This window comes from Chlamydomonas reinhardtii, chromosome 12 (genome assembly GCF_000002595.2).
Source record: "Chlamydomonas reinhardtii strain CC-503 cw92 mt+ chromosome 12, whole genome shotgun sequence".
Classification (NCBI taxonomy): Eukaryota; Viridiplantae; Chlorophyta; class Chlorophyceae; order Chlamydomonadales; family Chlamydomonadaceae; genus Chlamydomonas; species Chlamydomonas reinhardtii.
Window position 1 is genome coordinate 1,505,875 of NC_057015.1, and position 22,000 is coordinate 1,527,874.

Sequence of the window (22,000 nt, forward strand, 5' to 3'; positions counted from 1 at the left end):
CTATGTTTTGCCGACATGAGCATGAGCATGAGCATTTACATGGCGTCGGAGTCCATGCGGCCCCACTAACTCTTCTGAGTCCGGAGGCGCCTGATAGCCAAACAGCTAATCCTATGACAGAATTCGCAACTGGCTGTTGCGAGTTGTGTGAGCCGAGTAAAGGAAAGCAGCTAACTTCCGCACGTCGCTAACAATCATAACCTCTTTCATACAGAGACCTGTAAAACCATATGCTATTCTATTATTATTCTATACGTTTTGCCGACGCACGCAGCCACCAGCCACGGATGGGGGGCTTCGCACCCAAAAATCCTCCATGTCAGTGCTTTGCAAATCTACAGCACAACTTCGTAGCGCAAAATCTGACTTCACGCCAATCCACTGGCCGCTGACACCGTGCGCATCCACTGGCCAACTCACTGCAGGTGCCCCGGGTGGTATTCGTGGCATGCCGCCCCCATCACCCCATGTGCTTCAGGGTATCTAAGACAACAAGAAAGGGCCCTGGCGTCCGTAAGCATGCGGCTATGCCGCAGCGCGCCTACAACCGCTTCGTCAACGCCGCTCCTGCAGGTCGCCTTCTGTCGAACTGGCTGTTGCTGCTGCCATCGCTGCGTACGTCCACAGCCACGGGCTGCTTCACTGCTTGCACCAGGCCGGTCAATGCAAGCTATCGCCCCAGCAAGCGACCCAGCAGTATGACAGCACAACAATGCTGTCTTCCATCCGGCAAAAGCACGCTCGGCCACACCTGCGACGCAAGCCTGCTGACTGCAGTCAGCAGCCGCCCTGCTCCGGCGCCGCACCTCACGCTGCCGGTGCTGGCTGGAAGCTGGCGCAGCAACCGACACCACTGACGTCGCTGCGGAGCACAAAACCTTCCCCTTCGCTTCCCCTTCGCTCTCATCTTCACGGCCAGTCCTCCTACTTATGCCCGCCGCGCCAGCTGCTGCCGCTGCCTCCAACCCAACCGCCGCCACCAGCGCTCCACCTCGCTCCATTAATCGCCGCTGCTGCTGCCGCCGCCGCCACCTTTCTGCGGCTACTGCGAGGGGATCTGCTGGTAGCCCTGCGCGTTCTGCCGCTTGGGCGGCAGCTTGCGCAGGATGTAGAGCACCGCGGCGGAGGGCAGGATCTCTGCCAGGCCGTAGTAGGCGATGTTGAGCAGCGGGTGGCCCAGCATGTCCACCTCCAGGTCGTCGCGGTCCACGGCGGCCGTGGCGATCATCAGAGCCCTACGTGTTGAGAGGAGGAGGAGGAAGAGGAGGTCCGTTGGTGGAGGGACGGGGAGGAAGAGGAAGAGGTGGGAGAGCGCGCGTGGTGAGTGGCCGCGTGATTGGTTGTTCGGTGTGCAGCAGGGGTGGCAGGAGGTGCCACGGGCGCTCTGCGCAACCCTATACGTCCGCCCGCCGGGCAGTGCTAGTGCTAACGTCAGTGCACGTAGCGCACCGCGGCATGTAGGTAGGCGCATCTCAGCCACGCCTGGGAAATGAGGCTAGCATGACCCGCCTAGGCACCCACGCTACTCGCCCATGCCCGCCACGCAAGCCACCGCGCCGCCACCAGGCGCACCTGAACGTGAAGCAGCCGGCGCAGATGGACGTGACCAGTCCCACCTCGCGCAGCTTCTTCCGCCGCCCGCGGCTCTCAATGGGGAACCGCTGCAGCATCACGAACAAGCGACCGCCGTACAGCAGGAAGCCGGCGGCAGCTGCCAGGAACACGGCTGCCAGCCACAGGTTTGACACGGTGTAGGCCAGCTCCTGGATGTCACCGGTGCGGCCGAATGCGTTCAGCGCCCACAGGCCCGCCTGGTGTGCGGGTTTGAGAACATGGGTGGGGAGAAAAAGGGTCGGCGCGTGCGTTGAGAATGGTACGTGGCGCCCCGGAGTGCGCGTGCACATGAGTGATGTGCACTGCGTGCGAGCGGGCTGAACATTGGGAGGTCTGCTGCTGTCTGGTGGGGCAGCGTTCGTGTCGGAATGTTGGGTCAGCGTCAGCATGCGCTTGCAGTCCCATGGGCTGTACCACGCGCCCAGCCGTGCCCTCCCGGTTCAGCGAATATGTTGCGCTCTCTAATCCCACCCACAGCCAACCTCACAGCCCGACCCGGACAGCCCATTGGATCCGATCCCTCTGCGCACCAGCACAGCGTAGACCACGATGTTGATGATGAGGAAGGTTGGCCGCAGTGCAGCGGCCGGCAGGTTGCGTGCCTGCTGGTAAATCTCCGCCCAGAAGAGGACCAGGAGCGTGTAGGTGGTGAAGAAGAGCAGGCCTGTCAAGCAGGGGAGGGAAAGGGGAAGAGGGAGGGCGTTGTCATTTCCTGCCGTTGCAGGATTCCGCTTGCACGGGTTCGGCGCTAGTATGCTACCAGTGGCGAGGACCTGCAGGTTCGGCGACGCAAAACCTCACCAGGCAAGTCCAGCAGCATCAGCTTAGTGACCACAGGGTGCAGTCCCTCAAGAGCTGGCCGGAAGAAGAACACCGAGCAGCGCAGCACAGACACCAAGCAGTTTAGAAGGTGGAACACCTTCTGGGTGGTCCAGCCATACTCTGGCACGCGCAGCTGCAGCCGCAGCAGTTGTACCTGCGCAATTATTCTCAGTGTGAGCCTTCCGAGTTGGCGGAACCGACGACTCGTGTACTCACGAAAGCGACAAGGCCGATGAGCCCGTATGCCGCGCCTATCCCATAGTTGCTGTAGGTCTGAAAAGCCTCGTTCTGTTCAGCCTTCTTCCACCTGCACATGGCAACATTGCGCGGGGCCGTGCCAACTTCAGCCACGTCCAGCGAACCGCACTCTGCACGTTGCAGGTCCGGCCTCCCGGGCTGTCTCTGCTGCTGGGGCTACGCTCGATGCCTCCATTCATGCCTACCAGTCAGGAAACGGAATTACTAGTGCAGTGCTGATGCTAGTAAGGGTCGGCGCCGAGAGCGAGCCTAGCGTGAGCTCCCGCATCCTCCCGGGCGCCTCTAGCGAGGTAGAATTTTAGTGCGGCAGCTGTTACAAAAATTGATTACGCCGGTTCAGGCGGAATATTGCGGGGTGCTGCCGAAAGCCCGTTCGGATGTTCAAGTAAAAGAAGTTCAAGTTACTTCCTGGTGCCTACTTCCTCAAGCAACGAAGTAGGACGGTCTGCTAGTGGGCGGTGCAGGTGTAAGGTGCTCGATTGAGGGACAGGGGCCCATGCAGCACGGTGGTGAGAGCTAGGGCAGACGGCTAGCACGTTTGCAGATACTGTTTTACACACATACAGAACACGTCCTCTCCAGAACGCTCCAGTATAAAACACTGTTCGTGCACAGACGAACTGCCAGTGCAGCAACCAATCTTCAAACCCGCGTTCAGCGCGGCTGGACAAATGGGCCGTAAATCGGCCGAGCCTGCGCATATGGAGGAAGAGGAGGAGCATGTTGACCCTGAGCTTATAGAGGGAGACGTGGTCGACGATTTGGAAGGCGAAGGTGCGCGACGGCGCCTGACGTTGCGCCGCTCCTGACAACAAGTCGCTTGTGGTTTGGCTCATAATCAGCGCTTGCATTGCGGTCGCAGTACATGCTTTGTAACGCCGCGATCAAGCCCCGCGCCTTGAGCGAGCTGCGCGTCGCAGATTCGTGTGGGTTGCGGCGGCGCGCAGATCGCTCACACGGCGGCACCCGTTTGCCCCTTTGCCCCGCAGACCTCGAGTATGGGAGCGAGGACGGAGGTGATGAAGACGACGGCGGTGACGACGGCGAGGATGACGACCGGGTGCACACGGTGCTTGAGGACGACTCGTTTCACTGCTTTGACGGGCATCAAGGTGCGCCCAGCGCCTGGCTTCCATGAATAACGGGAATGGTTTTGGGGAGGCTTTGCTTTGTGAGGGGAAGGGAGGGCCACAGGCGGCTTCGCTTCCCAACATGGCTGGGGCTGCGCAACGTGGTCGGCCCAAAGGCAACCTTCGTGCTAACCCTCCCGCTCCCTCCCTTTCCTCCTGCTCCACAGACGCGGTGGTATCGGTAGCCTGGAACCCGGCCCAGCCGGATGTGGTGGCCACGGGCGGTTGCGACGACGCGGCCTACCTGTGGCGGGTGGGTCAGGACGCCTTCGAGGCCAGCGCAGGCAGCATGGGCACACACGAGCTGAGCGGGCACACGGACACGGTGGCGGCACTGGGCTTCAACGCGGCCGGCAGCATGCTGGCCACAGCTGGCATGGACGGTGAGCGGGAGAGTCTTGCGGGTGGTGAGAGGATGGTGGCGCAGCTGTGCGGGTGGAGATGAGGCTTTTTGCAGCGGCATGTGGCCGCGACAGCGCACGCAGGGGACGGGCATTGGTGTCAAAATGCAGCAGTGGGGAACTGGGGATGCAGCAGTGCAGTGAGCTCTGGGAGTAGCTGGACCGCCTCGCGCACCTTGACTCCGTGGGCTGCTGGGGGTTTCACACTCTTGCGCGCGCTGCCTGTGTCACGCAGGGCTGTGCAAGCTGTGGGACGTGGCGGACGGGCGGCTGCTGCGCTCGCTGGAGGGCAGCGGCGGTGCGCTGCAGTGGATGACGTGGCACCCGCGCGGCGACGTGGTGGTGGCGGGCACGGACGACTTCATGATCTACATGTGGAACGCCGCCAACGGGGCGGTGATGCAGGTGTTCAGCGGCCACTGCGGCATTGTGAGCGCGGGCTGCTTCACGCCCGACGGCAAGTCGGTGGTGAGCGTGGGCGGCGAGGACGACGCCAGCCTGCGCGTGTGGAACCCCAAGACCGGCGAGTGCTCGCTCACCATCCAGGTGCGTGCGGTGGGGGCGGCTAGGTTGCAGGGCGGGGCGGCAGAGGCGGGGTGGGGCAGGGGCACTGGAGGAAAAGAGATACGGTACCGACAGCTGTTGCGAGTCCGAAGCTTGCTTTGGCGGCCGGGGCTTTGGCGGTCGGGGCTGCGGTGCCCTTATGTATGGGACCCGGCGCTTACCGCCTGCTGATATGCACATGTGGTCGGTGTTGTGTGCACAGGGGCATCCCTTCCACACGGGCGGCATCAACTGCGTGGGATTGCACAAGGACGGCAACGGCGCGGCCATCACCGGCGACGAGGACGGCATTGTGTGCATCTCCAACATCGCCACTGGGCGAGTGGGCGGCCGCCTTGTAGGTGCGTATCAACGGCGCGGCGAGGGGACGGTGCGGGGACGCGTGTCCAGGGCGTCGGGTGTAGGACTGGAGATGCACGCATTGCACACGCATGACTCAAGTGACGGTGGTGATGATCAACCTTTTGTACCATCAAATTCTGACGGCACGTGGAGTGCCCTGACGACTGTTTTCAGCCTTGTCTGAGCCGTCACGAGTCACCAACTCATTGCACGCTGCACGCCACACACGCCTCCAGCACTAGCATGAACCGTGCGCCAAACTGCGTAGCGCATTTTTGGAGGCAAGGGTAGTGATGACCAACCTTTTGTACCATCAAATTCTGATGGCGCGTGGAGCGTCCTGACGACTGTTTTCAGCCTTGTCTGAGCCCTACCTCAATTCGCACTCAAGTACACACATTTTCAATGCACACGTTTGCACATCCCACACGTATGCGATCGGTTGTTTACGTCCTGTCCTGCGTGCGCGGTTGTTTCTTATGTGAGCCCAGTTGAGCGGGGCGCCGTGCAGTGGCGTGGACGAATGTGTTGACGAAGGCACGGGCCGTTTTGCATGGGCCCTTGTACTGCTGTTAGACTCCTTGCCCGAGCCACATGGTGCCGCTGCTGTATCGGTAGGCTGCGATGCATATCTCCACTGCATGCGATCTAGCACCGAAGGTCAGCTGTGTCTTGTGTTCGCGTGTGTTCGCGTGGTGGTTTTTATGGGAGCCCGTTGAGCGGGGGCACAGTCTTGTGGCGTTGACAAAAACTTGATGAGCGAAGCCACGGCGCCGCTCGCATTGACCCGTGCACTGCCGGCAGACTCCTTGTCCGCGCCACACAGCCACCTCCCCTGCCGACTCCCCGACAAGCCGCCACGCTGAAGCCCTCCCATGCCCAGCCTTTACCTGCGTACGCTGTCGCTGGCATGTACCAACATCTTGTCGCTCCGCAGGTCACGAGGACTCTGTGGAGGCTGTGGGCCTGTCTGCACACCTGCCGCTGGCTGCCTCGGCCTCGCTGGACGGCACGTTGCGCATCTGGGACTGCGGCACACTCAGCCAGCGCGGCAGCTGCGAGCACCCCTCGGTGAGTCGAGTGATGGAGTAACATGCCGCGGCCACGCGCCCGGGCTGGGGGCGGCTGCCCGCACCAGCGGCTTGCCTAGGGGACCTTCACACCGGTCATGTGTCATGTGTCGAACACGCACTGCTGTACCCAGCATGCTGATTGCCTGCGCTTCTGTTCCCTACCTTTTGCCTGCCTGCTGCCTCCCGCGTGCCGCGCAGTCCGTCACGCGCATGTGCTGGCACCCCACGGAGCCGCTCGTGTTCACGGCGTGTCTGGACGGCGCCTCGCGCTGCTGGGACCTGCGCACTAACAGCTGCGTGCGCACGTACGGCGGGCATGAGGACGCGGTGCAGGACATTGCCATCAGCGCGGACGGGACCATGCTGCTCACGGGATCTGACGACGGCACTGCGCGCGTGTACAAGGTGAAGCCGTGAGGCGAGCAGCTTGCGTTGAACGGCGAGTGAGGCAGGAGCGGCGAGTGGAGCAGGAGAGGCGTGTGTTGCACAGTCGGCGTGGTGACAACGGTTTGGTTGGGTTTGGTGATGTGTTGTTAAGACAGGCGCTCATGCTGTAGCATATTGTGCAGTTTCTGTTTGTATATCATGCTATGTGGTCACAACTGCGTGTGTTTTATTCTTTCGCATGCGCGTGCACCGGTGCATCACATTATGGGCGCGGCGCGGGGCTCTGCGATATGCACGCGACCAAGCACATATCTGCTGTAGATAACGGTGCAGCGTCATAACAGTCTGATGTAGGAAGACGAAGGGATTCCGGCGGTGGCGGCGGCCCCTGATTGTATGTTGTCGCAAGTGGGGCAAGCCTGACACGCGGCGTCTCCCGACTCCCTTTGAAGGATTAAGGATTACCAGGCATGCGTATAAACACGCACGCGCATTGTAAAATACATTTGAGATCACTTGTTCGCACTGAGCCTAGCCAGGGCCACCGTTCGGGCGCGATGCCCCCGCAGTCAGCGTGAGGCCCGCGCTGGGCCACAGCCCCCCACGCATGCAGCGTTTTAGCGGCCTTGGCCAGGCGCGTTTGCAACTAACAGCAGAGTGAGCAGACCGCACACATGCACACGTGAAGTGGCTCCGTCTTAAACTCATGATGTGCCTCAGACGACGTGCTGAACATAGCCCTGAGTCTGTAACAACAGTAAGGCCTCGACGCAACCAGCTCATCTCTTGCTAGTCGCTACTGCCCTTGCATTCCTCCGCGGTTCCAAGCCTGGGTAATTGCCGCGTGTCATGTCTGTCATACTGTCACCCTCCTGCCCAGTTCGCCTGGCCCAACACACGCCCCATTAAAACTTCACGAGCGCCTCAGCCGCGTGTCACTGCCGTGTAAGTGCTCCCCGCCGCTCAGGTCCACCTCCACGGTCGCCACCTCGCCCGGCTGCAGGTCTCTCCCCGCCAGCGCGTGTAGCACGCCCCAGTGCGACACCAGCAACAAGCAGCGCTCCGGTCGGGCCGCTAGCCGCCGCCGGAGCTCCGCTAACCGCCGCTCGTACACCTCTGTGGATCCGGACGGAACGGCACCGTGCGCTCAATGCACGATGGGGGCAAAGTGAGCAGTGTAGTGTGTTGCGCGTGGATTTCACGAACAGCCCTAGCATTCCGTGATGGCAGTCCATGCACGCAGACCCGCCGGCCTTTGCTCACCCTGCGGCTCCTTCACGATGGCTTTGGGGTCCGTGGCACCACCGGTGTACCACCACACGTCATCCATGTCAGTAGGGAAGGCCACCCTGCGCGCGGGCGGCCGGCATCAATGGATCAAAGGGCACACAAGCCCTGGTACCAGCTACAGCCCCTAAAGCTGCAGCCGGTACCGGTATCTTGCCACAGCCAGTGGGTGACACGATAGGAGTTTGCTGTGATCAGGCGTGCCCCAAACGTGATCCGTGCGCTCACTCCGGGAAGTCATTGGTCAGCTCGGATGGCGCTCTCCCGATCTCTGATGACAGCGTCACACGCTCTCGCAGCAGCGGCTCCGCCTCCACCTGCGACCGGCATGCAGGTTCACGTGTGGTTGGATGTGCAGCTCTGCACATACGCTCTGCAAACAACCACACACGATGGGATATGGCAGGTCCTGATCCCGCACCTTTAGAGCGCCCGTTTGCTGCCGCCCAGGGCAAATGCACTCACTCTGAGGCCTCTCTGTAGCCCCGACGTGACGATCACGGCCGTCTGTAGGCATCTGCGGTTGACATGCAACACTTGACAACCTAGTACGGCAGCAGGCGTCCACGACAACTTGCTCCGTAGCTGACCGACGGCCGAAAGGCGCCCGGGCGTTCAGACGCCAAGCCACAGCCCTCACAATCTTCGTATGACTCTCTCAGCCGGTCTTGACGAATCAACAGTTGCCCGCCGCCACCTGCCTTGTGAGCGGCGACACGAGTACTGCCTCTGGCTGCGGGCGCAGCGCCGCTACCGCCGGCCCCAGCGCCTCCACCCGCCGCAGCCCCTCACGTGACAGGACCGTGTCGTACAGCAGTGGGTCGCGCAGCGGCTCCTGCGTGGGGGGTGTCGGGGCAGTGGAGCCGCAAAGGCGCTTGCAGCGTGCGCAAGAGCTGTACGGCATCCCAGCTCAAGACTTCCGGTCCGAGACATCTGCATGCACACGCTGTAACTATGGGAAAAGACCCTTCGAAGCTGTCAGGAATGGGGACTACCCGCGTTACACACACACGTGCTGTTGCGCCACGCGCCCCTGCCCAGCCATGCCCCACTGCAGCCCCACCTGGTGCGGACTGCCGTACTTGTGCAGCGCCATGTAAGCTGCCATCTCCGTGGCTCCATGCCGGATCACGTGTAGCACCTGTATGATGCAGGCGCTGCTCGCGTCACGGCACTTTCTGGGGTGTCCAACACACCGGTCCCGCCACACCGGTCCAACCCCAGCGCCCGTGACCAAGACTATCATATGACGGAGCTGTCTGGTCCACGACGGATTACCTTGACGGCGCTGCAGCTAGAAACTTGTGAAGCACCAGTGGCACCGGTAGCAGCTGTCCGCACAGTGCTGCGCCTTCGCATGCGCGACGGATTTTGGGATGCTGTACCAGTTCTTGGTGGATGCATGGCGGAATGCCTCATTGATATAAGCATGGGTACTATTAGCTCATGTCACCTGAATGCTTTAGTAATGTGGGGGGAAGCGATGCACTGTGTTTGCACTGCATGAGACTTTACTTGCCGCGATTGCGGTTCGGCAGGCTCTTGTGACAAATTCAGTAGTAAGGACAGTGTTATAGTACTACGTTGCTTACTGGGTTGGGCCTCAGACCTCTTAGCCGTGCAAGTGCTGTGTGGTGGAGCGCCCGCGACTGCAATTTCGTGCCTCCTAAAGGCCTCGCAGCTGCTCCTGCACCTGTAGCTCTAACTTAAAGACCCTTTCCTAGAGCTTGGCCTTGTCAGTCGAGCAGCGTGTTGGGATGCGGCAGGCGACGATGTCACCCGTCGCGTGCGCTAGCAGTGCGGGGAGTCGCTGCCTGGCCGCCTCGCGGATCCTCCGCGCCGCTGCGGGCCGCTGCGTCCCGTTCCAGCACTCGGTTGTGCCGCCGCGGCCCGCGCTGTGGGCTCCCGCTGTGGCCGTCGCGGCGGGCCAGCCTGCCGAGCCCTCGGGGCTGCGCGGTGGCAGCCTCCGCACGCATTGCAGCAGCTGCCCGCCTGGCGCCGCCGGCTCTCACCAGCAGCAGGACTATTTCACCATCACCACTCCACTGTACTACGTGAACGCAGGTGCGTGGCAGTAGCGGCAGTAGCGGCAGCGGGAGGGAGAGGGGACGCGAAGCGATGGAGGAGGCTCGGCGGGAAGCGGGCACAGAGGTAGCGGACGGTGGCGGCAGCGGCTGCGGAAGCCGCTTCTGACGAGGCACCGCAGGAAACAGCAGCCTTGAGGGCATGGGCGAAGGTTGCGGACATAAGAGCCAGACACCGTGACAGAAGTGTCTCCTAGGCACAGAGTTGAGCACCTGCCCGGCACACGCGCTGTCCCACATGCTGTAGCGCCCCACATGGGCAGCGCCTATCCGACCATTGCGGCGGATGTGGCGTCCCGGTTCCAGGTGGGTGGTGGTGGTGGTGGTGGTGGTGGGTGGGTTTGTGGGGGTTGGGCGGGGCGCGCCACCAGAGGATTGGACGGGGCGATGTTCAAGGTGATAAATGGATGCGCAAGGAAGGAGTATATTCCGCCTGTGCTGGGCGTCAGTCTTGAAACGCCAGCTCGGGCACTACTTCTGACACAATTGCCCCATCCTGACAAACTCGGCTCGTGCGTCGTCGCCCCTCCCTGCAGCGGCTGCTGGGCAAGCGGGTGCGTTTCCTCACCGGCACGGACGAGCACGGCGAGAAGATCGCGGCGGCGGCGGAGAAGCGCGGCATGACACCGCAGGTGCGTGTGCGTCGGCATGTACAGTGCCTGTGTGTGCGTGTGTGTGTGTGTGTGTGTGTGTGTGTGTGTGTGATATGGGGATGCCCGGGGTTACACGAACACTGGAGTGCGTGCTTGGGCCGGTGAGCCGGAAGGAAGTTTGGGTGTGTGCGAGCGTGTTCGCAAGCGCCGGCTGCATTGGAGTACTTCTTGACTCTGTCTAGGCCTCCTGTGCAAGTGTATTGACGCGCAGTGCCCCGCCCCCGATTGCCGTTCCCCAAGATTGTCTACCGCTTCCTTAACCAATCACATGAATATATGACTGTAACCCCCGCCCCCTCGTGCTCCCGGCCTCAGGCGCACTGTGATGACATCGTGGCCCAGTACACAGACCTGTGGGGCAAGGTGCGTGCGTGCAGCGGCTGCCAGGGCACCAGCTGCCGCAGCCCATTGTGGGGCGGCAAGGGCGACCGTGCTACACCGATTCGTTTGTGAAAAGGCCAGTCAGCCCCGTCGCCTGCACTCCCAGCCGCAGATCGCGCTAGCCACGCAAACGCGGGAAGGTCTGACCTCCCGTCTTCGCACCGTCCGTTGCCTGTTGGGAATGGTGAAACCAAGTCCACCTCACACCTCCCCTCGCGCAGCTGGACATCCGCTTCGACCGCTTCGTGCGGACCACCGAGTCGCGCCACGCGGCGCTGGTGGTGGACGTGCTGGGGCGCTGCTGGGAGCGCGGCGACATCTACGCAGCCGACTACGAGGGCTGGTACTGCGTGGACTGTGAGGAGTTCAAGGTGCGCGCGGGAGGGGGGCAATTGATACTTCCAAGTTCCAAACCCACAGATGGGGGTGAGGGAGTTAGGATTTTGAGGGCTGGTCTGGGCGGCTGGTCAGCTGCAGCTCCAGTTTGAGGCCAGGTGAGGAGGGTGGTTAGTGCGTCGCATCCCACTGTCCCACTGCGGTGAACAGGCGGGCGCGCAACAGGCAGCCGGACTAATTTTGCAGCGGTACTGACCTTTGACCTGTCTGTGTGTACGTGTATGTGTGTGTGCTGCAGGACGAGAAGGAGATGGTGGCACTGGACGGCGAGGCCCAGCCGCGGGGCTGCCCCACTCACCGCAAGCCCTGCCAGCACCGCAAGGAGGTGCGGGCGCGGCGTGCGGGCGCCACAGACGTGTGTGGAGGAGGGAGGATGTTGCACGTGTGTTGGGTGGTGCTGTCTCCCCGAGCTAAACCGGAAAGATTCCATAGCTGTCGCAAAGCCCGCCACCGGAGTTGGCCTGCATGGGTGGAATGGTTTAGCAGGGTGGAGTCACGGGTTGGAGTTGAGATCCAATTGCAGAGGGTTGCTGGCTGTCCACCTCAAGACCCCGCTCCCTCTCCTAATACACCTCATTTCAACGTTGTCGTGTCTGTGTTCTTGTTGTTGCCTACCCACCCGCAGGCCAACTACTTCTTCCGCCTCAGCAAGTACTCCAAGTGGGTGGCCATGTGGCGAGCTGTGCTGTGCTCACGTCACGAGGGCCGTTGTGGTGGTGATGATGGGTTGCCAAACGCGTCTGCTATTTCCAAGTGTGGCATGTATCTTCCCAAGCCCCCAACCAACCACTGCCACCCGCGCCTGCCGCCTGCCCCTGCTGCAGGGAGATCGAGGAGCTGTTGAGCCGTGATGACTTCGTGCAGCCCGCCTCCCGCCGCAACGAGGTGGGGGTTGGGGCCGGCAGCGTGTGTGGTGGCGCAGCACATGCCTCAGGGGTGCAAGGGCACCAGGCCAAAATGCCGCAGCCATTATGCCATACTGAAGCGTTGGTGTACTGCACTAGAAACATGGCCACTGCGCAGCAGCCACGATGGACTTCACGTCCTCAGCCCCCACGCAACACACGCTCGCCACTCCCTCCCCCTCCCCCTCCTCATGCAGCTGATGTCGTACGTGCGCGAGGGCCTGCGCGACTTCTCCATCTCCCGCGCCGCCGTGGACTGGGGCATCCGCGTGCCACAGGACCCCAAGCACACCGTGTACGTGTGGTTTGATGCGCTCATTGGTGAGTAAATGAGCAGGTCGCGGAGGGCACGGAACGAGGTCGGGGCCACGTGTTAGATTCGTGAGACCGAGCCTTACGCCTATCAGTTTGCGACCACACGGTTTGCTGCACACCAAGGCGTTCCGCATGTGAGCACGTCAAGGCTGCCTCGCCAGCACACATTGCAAAACCGTCCCTCCTCCCTCCTCCCGCCTCCCCGTCCCCCTCCTCACACACTTGGTAACGACTTCATCTGCAATCTTCATTGCATCCTGAACCGCATTCCCAACCATCTTTGCAACCCCCTCCTCACGCTCGCGCTCACAGGCTACCTGTCGGGGCTGCTGCCAGAGGACGTGGCGCCCGCCACCTCCGCCGTGCCGGCCCATGGCTGGCCCGCCTCCGTGCACGTGATCGGCAAAGACATCCTGCGCTTCCACGCCATCTACTGGCCCGGCATGCTGCTCAGCGCCGGGCTGCCCGTGCCGCAGTGAGTGGCCGGGGCGCCGGAGACGGGCGTTTGGGAGGGGCGCCGAGGAGGGGCGCTGGGGAGGGGCGCCGGCGAGGGGCGCCGGGGAAGGACGCCGGGGAGGGGCGCCGGGGAAGGGCGCTGGGAAGGGGCGCTGGGGAAGGGCGCCGGGGGAGGACGCTTGGGAGGGGCGCCGGGGGAGGACGCTTGGGAGGGGCGCCGGGGGAGGGCGCCGGGGAGGGGCGCCGGGGGAGGGCGCCGGGGAGGGGCGCCGGGGGGAGCAGAGGAGTGACGATGGTTGCAGCAGTGGAAGGGGGCGAGGCCAGGGAGGAGGAGGGAGGAAGGCAAGGCGGGCCTGGAGCGGCCACACATGCCGACGGACGGTGCGGTGCATTCCTCACACGCCGCTGTGCACACATGTACGACACACGCAAACCACAACAGGAAGGTGTACGGCCATGGCTTCCTGACCAAGGACGGCCTTAAGATGGGCAAGGCGCTGGGGAACACGCTGGACCCCCAGGTGGGTGCGGGGGCGGGGGCGGTGGTGGTCTGGCGCACACACGCCGGGGCGCGGACGCGCGTGCTCCCCTTACCAACACACCGGTTGACAAGGGAAAGTACGACGTAGAACCGGGGAGAGAGGGGGAGCTCCGGTTTTAAGTTGTTGTGGGAGATGCGTGACTGATTACGGGCGATGTGACGTGATGGCCCGATGGCATGCACCATTGCTGTTTCCTTTCTCTCACCCCATCCCCCAACCCTTTCAGGCGCTGGTGTCCACCTACGGCTCTGACGCGGTGCGGCTGTACTTCATGAAGGAGATCATCTTTGGGTGAGATCTCGGAGCAAGGCGTGGCGGCATTGGCGGAATGTGTGTGACGCGGCGGCGGTGGCGACGGCAGCGGCGGCAAGTGCGGGTGATTAATGCGGCCGGCGCACACACGGGCCTTTGTCCCACCCCAGCACAGCCGCGATGCTCCGCCTTGCGCGCTGGCCACTTCTCTTTTGATCCCTGTCTCACACTCCTATCGTCACTGTGTTGGATGACAGGGAGCACCACTCCTCTTCACCTCACATTTCCGAATCCACCCGCCATCCCCTCTCCCATCCACATAACCCCTTCCCTTTCCCATCCCCACTCCCATCCCCACCCCCATCCCCTCCCGGGCGACAATCCTTGACCACCGTATTGGCACCTATTCCTTCGGGCTCGGGCACACGACCCACCACCTCCCACCACCTCCCACCACCTCCCACCACCTCCCACCACCCCCCACCACCTCCCACCACCCCCCACCACCCTCGCAGCCAGGACGGCGACTTCAGCGAGGGCCGCTTCCGTGACGTGGTCAACGCCGCCCTGGCCAACAACCTGGGCAACGGCCTCAACCGCACGCTCAACCTGCTGGCCAAATTCCACGACAGCGCCGTGCCGCTGGACTCGGGTGCGTGGGCGAGGGGTGGCGGGGCGAGGAGCACGGGACGGCTTGGTGGGGCGACGGGTAGGTAGGGGCTGGGGTCGTGGGGTATGAGCGTATGGGGTGAGCATGGGGCGATAGCTACCAGCAGTGGCATGCGTGCGATCCTGGCGTGTGCGCCTGTGCGCCCCGCTCACGCGCGCATGCACACCTCTCCGCCGCCTCGCGCAGCCTCGCTGCCTGCCGACCTGCCACTTCGCCAGCTGGCGGCGGAGAAGCTGCCGGCCGCCGCCGCCGCCTACGGCTCGCTGTCCTTCCACGAGGCGGCCGAGGCGGTGCTGGCTCTGGCCTCGCGCAGCAACCAGTACCTGGAGGAGACGCAGCCCTGGACCAAGCTCAAGAAGGTGCGGGGGGCTGGGGTGTGGGGGGCTGGGGTGTGGGGGGCTGGGGTGTGGGGGGCTGGGGTGTGGGGGGCTGGAGGCGGGATGGGATGGGGTGTTTGCGCGGATTCCAGGAAGAAACCAGCGACGTGAGCACGGGGGAAGGTGGAAATGCAGGGAGGCGTGAGCTGGGGGCTTGGGCGGATGGTGAAATGACGTGGTGGGAGGCTGAGGCGTAGGGTGATGCGCATCGGTGCGGTACGGTGGGAGCCTGTTCGATTGTATCAAAGCGCCAAGTGTGGACTGCTGAGCGCAGCGCAGGGCAGCACATCGCAGGGTTGGTTTCAGAGAGGGTTGATCACTTTTCCGTAGTGTGTGTGTGCGTGTCGCAAGGCCGATGGTAGCTGCCACGATGCATGCGGCTGTTCGCACGCCGCGCCTGTGGTGTACCTTTGCATGCCTCAACACGCACGTGCACCCGCGCTGCACGGCTGCCTCACCGCCCGCGCTGCCGCTTTGTTTCGACTGGCTCCTGCACAGGGCACGGACGAGGAGAAGGCTGAGGCGGCGGCGGTGCTGGTGGCGGTTCTGGAGGCCGTGCGGTGTGTGGCGGTGGGCCTGGCGCCGCTCACACCCGGCCTCAGCCGCCGCATCTACGCACAGCTGGGCTACAGCGACGCCCAGTTTGAGGTGAGCCTCGGGAAATGGGCGAGAGCGGGGTCTGTGCGTATAAGGGAGAACGAACGCACCCAGTGCTGATGGTGCAATGAGCCTACCGTGTTGTTTGCCGGATTGTGTCGGAGGATCTCCTACCTCCCGTCGCTTGTGGATAGCTCGCCCAACCCTCCGCAAACACGTTCCGGGCATCGGCCTGCTGGCGGCGCAGCCCCTGTGCCCATGGGCACGTGCACCCCAGCCTAACCCAACCTCACAAACTCCCCTGTGCCGTACTCCCGTTTCCCCAAACAGGCAATCACGTGGGCTGACTCGGCCTGGGGCGGCCTGCAGGCAGGGCACCGCACCGCGGAGCCCGCGCCCGTGTTCGTGCGGCTGGAGGCGCCGGAGGACGCCGCGGCGGCAGCCGCCGCGGCCGCGGCCAAGGCGGCGCCGCCGCAGCCGTCTAAGAAGCAGCTGGCTAAGCAGAAGAAGGCGGAGCAGAAGGCAAAGCAGGCAGCGGAGGCCGAGGCGGCCGCGGCGCCGGTCACGGCCCCGTGAAGCTTGCAAGCGTGCCAGCAGAGTAGAGACAGGGAAAATGGGGGCCCGTGCAGGGATGACGGCGATGGAGGGGGAGGCGTGACCGCGTGGACAGGCGTGTACGCTTACGTGGGGGCCTCAGGTTGCATGAGAACGGTGTGGCGCACTCGGTTACGGTCACTGCTCAGTACTTGTCAATGCCGAGCACTACGTGGCGCTTTCGGTCGATCTTCTTCATGGGGCACGCGCCGCTTTATCCTTACAGAGCTTTCATATGCGGAAGTTAGTGCGACTTGCTGGCCCCGCCAGCTTTGACAGCAGGAGCAGCGGTCGCGGCCGCTGCGGCCGCGGGGCCACTGGAGACTGTGGCGGCCAGAAGGATGCTGGCAGCGGCACGAGCACGGGCAGTGTATGCACCCGGCATTGGGCCGAGCGAATGAGGCGCGGTTTAGTGGGCTGGAGCGGTAATACCGAAGACCTTATGGAAGCCTGGAACACCACGTGACATGGCAGAGGCGGCAGCGACTGATGGCGGCGGCGGAGTGGAGGCTGGCCGCGGTGGAACGGGGCGGCGCGGCGGGCGTGGCGCCGGCGCCGGCGCCCTTGTCGGCGAAGGCGCAGCAGGCTCAGGTCAAGGAGGCGAGGCCGGAGCTTAAGGCAGCGCGCAAGGCGCTGGTGTGACGCGGGAGCAATGTACAGCTCTGTGGACTGACCAGCAGCAAATAGTGTGAGGCATGAGGCAGTTGCATTGCTGCACAGGTTCGTGGCAGCCTTACCAGGCGTCCGGGCGCTTATCAGTAGAGATGGATAAGCAGGTGCACGAGGGAACCACTGCTGCTGAGTGGGCTGCCTTAAGCTCGACGGTCAGCAGGGCGTGCACAGTGTGTGAGGGGTAGACCCAGGGTAGACCAGGAAGACATGGAAAGCGGGCGGCGGCTGACGAGGAGTCGTGCTTGCACGCGTGGCAGACTGAGATGCAGTGATCTACCTAGATATTTGCAAAGTTCGGCATGCGGGGACTTGTTGCGATACTGTTGGGATGGTCGCGTCCTCAGCTCTGCATAAGTAGTGGGATGTGCGGCAGGATGCTGGACAAGGCTGTTGGCAGTACCGGTATGGGATATAATGTAGACCCACTGCACTATCGTGTGCACAGCTGCGCAGCACGTCTAGTTTGATGCCTGTAAAATTGCACCCGAGGCCATAGTCGAACCCATTGCGTGGCTTCGATTGCCCACCAGCGCAATGCGCTGATCGCATGTGCCAGAAAGCTCACATTGAGGACAAGCGATTGCATTACAAGATAACAATGGCGTCACATACATAGCGCAAGATGTGGCCTTGACGGCCCGCACCAACTCCGACTTGCGGTTGCTCGCAGCTTTTGTCAACGCTTAGACACCATCAAGCGCCTCGATGGTTACGTGCGACTCTCTGAAAGTGTCGGGCCTGCTATTGTCATTGGTTATTGCCGCAACCGCGACGTTCGAGCCAGTTTTGCAACATGTCACGGTTGCGCGGGGCCAAGTTGGTAACGGGCGGGTCATTCAGTCTTCAAGGCGACACATGCTGCAGTCCACCGTGCAAGGTGAGTCGGCTTGCTCAGTTGTTCGCATTTCCGTTCTTACTGCATCATTACGAGGAAACTGGCCCCGTCTCTGACGTCCTCTCGAAATTGATCATGTTATCATAGGCGTCATCGAAGCGACTCTTATTACAGCGGAACCGGTGGCAAATGGCCAAAGTCGTCCAGCTTGTGCAAATTTTTCACGGTCGACAGCGGCGGTAAGTGCATATTAAAGTGCGTTGTGGTAAACCGTGAAATTCTGTCACGTATGGCCTGCCTGGTACGGCCGCATGCGCGTTGACCCGCTGCACACCACGGGGAGCGGCGCCCGCCATTTCACAGGCACGTGCCGGCCAGTGCCGGCACGCAAAGGCACGCACGCCATGACTGCGCCGAGGCGTGTACGCGCTCATCTTCGACCTCCCCAACACTCCCCCAATGATGAAACCTCCGCTGATTTCTCATGCCATGCAGCTTCCGCTCGCCACAGTTGGCGGTGGTACTGTCATTGGGAGCGTGGCTGTGTCGTCGGGAGGCAGCTTCGCGCTGGACGGCTCCGCGCGACTGCGCGTGCAGCTCCAGCTGCTGTCCGGTGACACAACGGGCCTGTTTCTGGCAGCACCATTACAACCCGAGGATGCCAGCGAGCAGCAGAAGCACAATGTGCGCATAGCAGTTGCGAGGCGCGCGCCCACCGCCTGCGATTCGGCTGAGTACGCGTATGCTGGGGCCCTGGTGGATGGTGCGCTGTACGGCGGTGGGGTAACACTCGAGGTGCCGCTCCCGACGTCGCTATTTGCCTGCTCAGCGTCCGCCGGGGTCGCTGCTTTCCAGCGCTCCCTTTGGCTGAAAGTGGAGGTAGATTTGGCAGAGCAGGTGCGGCCTGTGCCTGTGGTGCTGAATGTGATGGGGTGTGCTTGTATGGGCAGAATGTTTCGGGGCAGGCAGGTCAGGGCAGGTGTGGGGCCTGGGGCGCGCCTTGACGAGTTCGGGTGTGCTTGTGTGGCAACGTCCTGGGCGGCGGGCAGGTGGCTGCATCAAGAGTCGGGGTTCTGCTGGTTGCACCCGTATGGTTTGCATGGTCACAGCTGGATGGCCTTACGCACCTTTCCCTTCCGTTGCTTCCCTTACCTCCCTCTGCAGCCGAATGGGGAAGCATGGTACACTGCAAACGCCGGTGACGTGCGTGACATTGCCATACCCAGCAAGCGCTGTCCGTTCACCAGCGTCAAGGGAGAGTGCAACCCAGCCGGCTGCCAGGCACTGGAGGTTGCTGCCAAGGAGGCCGCTGCCGAAGCACAGGCGGAGGCGGAGGCGGAGGCAGCAGCTGCAGCGGCAGCCGCAGCCGCAGCTGCCCAAGCGGAGGCAGAGGCTGCTGCCAAAGCGCAAGCGGAGGTGGAAGCGGCTGCAAGAGCAAAATCAGAGGCGGAAACTGCAGCTGCAGCGGCAGCCGCAGCCGCAGTGGCCCAGCAGGCAGAGGCAGCAGCAGCTGCAAAAGTTGTCGCCGAGGCAGCCACGGCCGCACAAACAGCTGCTGAAGCGGAAGCAAGGCTGAAGTCGCAGATGGCAGCGGCAGAGGAAGCGGCAGCAGCGAGCGCACAGGCAGAGGCGCCTGCAGCAGCAACAGCGGCAGCTCCAGCTGCTGCTGGCTCGATAGCAGGGGCAGGGGCCGCACAAGGCGTGGGGTCAGGCATGGGTGCCTTGCCTTTAAGTCCTACCCCGGTACCTCAGGTGGTGGACGCCAACGGAGGTGCCGGGGGGTCATCATCACTTGCCACAGAGCAGGTCGTGCCGAACAGTGCGGGCGCCGGGGCGCACGCCGCCGCGTCAGGCACCGGTACTGCTATTGGCAGTAGCAGTGGCGGCGGTGGCAGTGGCAGCAGTAGCCACAGCAGCAGCAGCAGCAGCAGCAGCAGCAGCAGCAGCAGCAGCAATGGAGACACAGTGGTCATCGGGGTCGCTGTGGGGGTGGCAGCAGGCACGGTGGTGCTGCTGGCGGTGCTGGCGCTGGCAATCGTGGGCTTTTACCGTGGCAAGCGGCGGCGCAGCGAGCAAGGTGTCCTCAACCCATCAAGCCCGGCTGCAACAGCGGGCCACCCTCAGCAGGCAGGCTGGTATGGCGTGGGTATGGGCACTGCGGTAGCGATGCCGGCTGCCTGGGGTGGCGGTGGGGCGTGGCCGCAAGCTGGAGGTGACGGCAAAGGCGATCTGGCTGGCGCCGCGGCGGGCGATATGCGCTCGTCCTCATACACCGCAGAGGTGGTGCCCTCCTCGCCTGGTTCATCCGCACGCGCCAGTAGTGTGTTGCTCAAAGTGCCGTCTGGGTGGACTGCCGAAGCCGCCACTGCCACTGCGGCCGGTGCCAGCCAGCTACTGCATCGGCACGCACCGGCGGCCTCGGACATGCCTGCAGCATCCGGTGGGACAGAACCGCGAGCAGCCGGCACTCAGGCTGCAGCCGGGCCTGCTTCACGAGGTGGCAACGGTTTGGGTCGGCTGCGTCAGCAGCTTTGCCTCGGTGGCAGCGCGGGAGAAAGCCATGCCGCTGGTGCTACCGATGCCAGCGATGGCTCCTTCACCATACCGGAGTGGCAAACGCGGCCTACCGTGCTGCTGACCATGGCGGAGGAAGGCGCAGACAGGGATGTTGAGGGCGGTCATGCGGCCATCGGCTCTGCCGGAGCCGCGGCAAATCGCAACGCAGGCGGCTGCCTGCCTCGAATGCACCACCGGCGCGGCCCCAACAGCAGTGGGCCTGAGTGCCACGGCCCGGAGGTGACAGGCGTAGCGCCGCCGGCGCTGGGGCCGGCAGCGCCGACCAGTTCCGCAGCAGCGGGCGGAGTGGTAGGTTCGGAAGACGGCCTTGGGGCAACACCCTGGCCGCGCCGGGGGTCTGAAGCGGCGCCTGTTGTGTCAATTGTACTTGATGGGGCCGAGGCGGGGAGCGGTTATGGTGCGCAGGGTGGCGGCTGGGAGTTGGAGCTCGGGTGGGAGGGGCCCCGACGGCGGTGGCAGTGGTGGCGCCGCCGCCACACCGCCGGCCCGGCTGGCCGCGACAACAGCGGTGGCAACGCGCTGGCAGTGGCTACAGGGCAGACCCGCGCCGCCGCCCCGGCCGGATCCGGCCTGGTGATGCATGCAGGCAATGCGACCATCCACATTGAACTGGCACCATGAGTGCAGGAGTCAGGTGCCTGATCCCCAATGCACATGTGGAAAGACTGCTTGCAATAAAGCTGGTCTGATGTCGAATGCAGCGATGGACCCACAGCTACGAATGGAAGGCATTGGTTTGTGTTGTCGTGTCTGTGGCGTGTGGCTACCGCCTGCCCCCCGGGGGTAGCTATTCTGTCTGTACCACGTCGTGTCGTGGCTGGCGTGGGTGAGAGCGTCTGGTGACGAGTCAGTGGAGTGAGACGTGTCTAGGTGAGCCTCATATGGTCCTGCACGGGAGCCGCCATCTCTCCACCCTGCAGAAGCGCTGTGCAGGTTCGGTCGTAGCAACATGCTCGAAATGTCGAAGTGCATGGCTTGCGGCGCATGGACATATGCATATGTTTGCACTCTTCTCCGCACATGAGATTGACGCACGTATTAAGTAGAATTTGGTGCTGGCATTTGCAAGACAGAGTACGGCGGCCGACGGATTATTGCACGCAATGCATGTGACGTGTGAGCGCGTGAATGCTTAACTTGCTGTGCATGGCCCGCACGTGCAACACCTAAAGGGTAATGACCCTTTCGTGCCTTGTAGGTCGTGCGCGGCAACTGCCACTAACTGCTCAACCCGCGGGCATGCCTGCGATACGGTATGAGTACTGCCAAGGTTGATTATGTGTTACCTGGTTGACTCGTGGCTGTGAGTATGACGGCTGTTTTTTTGGAAGTGTGTAGGGGAGCCGCTGCCGTGCCAACCCAGGTGTGGACCAGGGCGCTTGCCTTGATGTAATTCCGTATACTGCCGCATGTTAACAATCAACGTTTGGAACACGTGAAGGTTGAGGTTTGGGCCATTGGGGAGGTTCTCCCACAGCTGGGCCTGCCCCCAGGTCATGTTTATGACTTCATGTGAGGTGTGCCCTGGAATGGTTGTATATCTGAATAAGGAGGCGGATTGGTTGTTTGGGACGTTGTCGGTAGGGTGACGCACGACGTGGGCGTGTCGGGCGTGTCGATGGGCTCTAGTCGGAGCAGGGGAACCGCCACGGAACCTGCCGGCCCCGGTTGCCCAGGTACCCAACACGGTTTGGGCAATTGCTATGTGACGGACCATACGGGATGGTTGTTGTTTATTGCATTTGCCATGTATCAAGCATTAACGAAGGAGTTGGGCGCAGCAATGTGGGCCATCATTAAGTCGTACGTCGACGTC

At 62.9% G+C, this 22,000-nt stretch overlaps 5 protein-coding genes across 5 annotated transcripts; 3 read left to right on the forward strand and 2 right to left on the reverse strand.

The window, feature by feature from the left end:
• Nucleotides 1–23: 23 nt before the first annotated feature.
• On the reverse strand, nt 24–3,136 carry CHLRE_12g487250v5 (uncharacterized protein). Its single transcript, XM_001690849.2, has 6 exons — nt 2,880–3,136; nt 2,653–2,743; nt 2,416–2,590; nt 2,145–2,278; nt 1,573–1,811; nt 24–1,235 (listed from the first exon to the last, which is right to left on the reverse strand). Exons 1-6 carry the CDS (start codon nt 2,960–2,962, stop codon nt 1,043–1,045), a joined length of 915 nt encoding a protein of 304 aa, XP_001690901.1. The 5' UTR covers nt 2,963–3,136; the 3' UTR covers nt 24–1,042.
• Nucleotides 3,137–3,243: 107 nt separating this feature from the next.
• CHLRE_12g487200v5 (uncharacterized protein) lies at nt 3,244–7,102 on the forward strand. The gene is made up of 7 exons (XM_001691041.2): nt 3,244–3,468; nt 3,684–3,806; nt 3,992–4,207; nt 4,461–4,771; nt 4,992–5,130; nt 6,069–6,202; nt 6,403–7,102. The coding sequence occupies exons 1-7, from the start codon at nt 3,366–3,368 to the stop codon at nt 6,619–6,621; spliced, it is 1,245 nt and encodes a 414-aa protein (XP_001691093.1). The 5' UTR covers nt 3,244–3,365; the 3' UTR covers nt 6,622–7,102.
• Nucleotides 7,103–7,110: 8 nt separating this feature from the next.
• Nucleotides 7,111–9,306, reverse strand: CHLRE_12g487150v5 (uncharacterized protein). Its single transcript, XM_043067859.1, has 7 exons — nt 9,157–9,306; nt 8,942–9,019; nt 8,580–8,713; nt 8,344–8,395; nt 8,107–8,195; nt 7,855–7,940; nt 7,111–7,707 (listed from the first exon to the last, which is right to left on the reverse strand). The coding sequence occupies exons 1-7, from the start codon at nt 9,235–9,237 to the stop codon at nt 7,505–7,507; spliced, it is 723 nt and encodes a 240-aa protein (XP_042918076.1). The 5' UTR covers nt 9,238–9,306; the 3' UTR covers nt 7,111–7,504.
• Nucleotides 9,307–9,436: 130 nt separating this feature from the next.
• Nucleotides 9,437–17,260, forward strand: CHLRE_12g487100v5 (uncharacterized protein). The gene is made up of 16 exons (XM_043067857.1): nt 9,437–9,942; nt 10,210–10,268; nt 10,499–10,594; nt 10,931–10,978; nt 11,218–11,367; nt 11,631–11,717; nt 12,018–12,052; nt 12,217–12,277; nt 12,495–12,618; nt 12,925–13,087; nt 13,511–13,589; nt 13,837–13,901; nt 14,378–14,514; nt 14,719–14,891; nt 15,408–15,557; nt 15,837–17,260. Exons 1-16 carry the CDS (start codon nt 9,651–9,653, stop codon nt 16,080–16,082), a joined length of 1,965 nt encoding a protein of 654 aa, XP_042918077.1. The 5' UTR covers nt 9,437–9,650; the 3' UTR covers nt 16,083–17,260.
• A 56-nt stretch (nt 17,261–17,316) lies between these two features.
• Nucleotides 17,317–21,998, forward strand: CHLRE_12g487101v5 (uncharacterized protein). Its single transcript, XM_043067858.1, has 4 exons — nt 17,317–17,649; nt 17,755–17,846; nt 18,103–18,504; nt 18,772–21,998. Exons 1-4 carry the CDS (start codon nt 17,628–17,630, stop codon nt 20,803–20,805), a joined length of 2,550 nt encoding a protein of 849 aa, XP_042918078.1. The 5' UTR covers nt 17,317–17,627; the 3' UTR covers nt 20,806–21,998.
• Nucleotides 21,999–22,000: the final 2 nt, after the last annotated feature.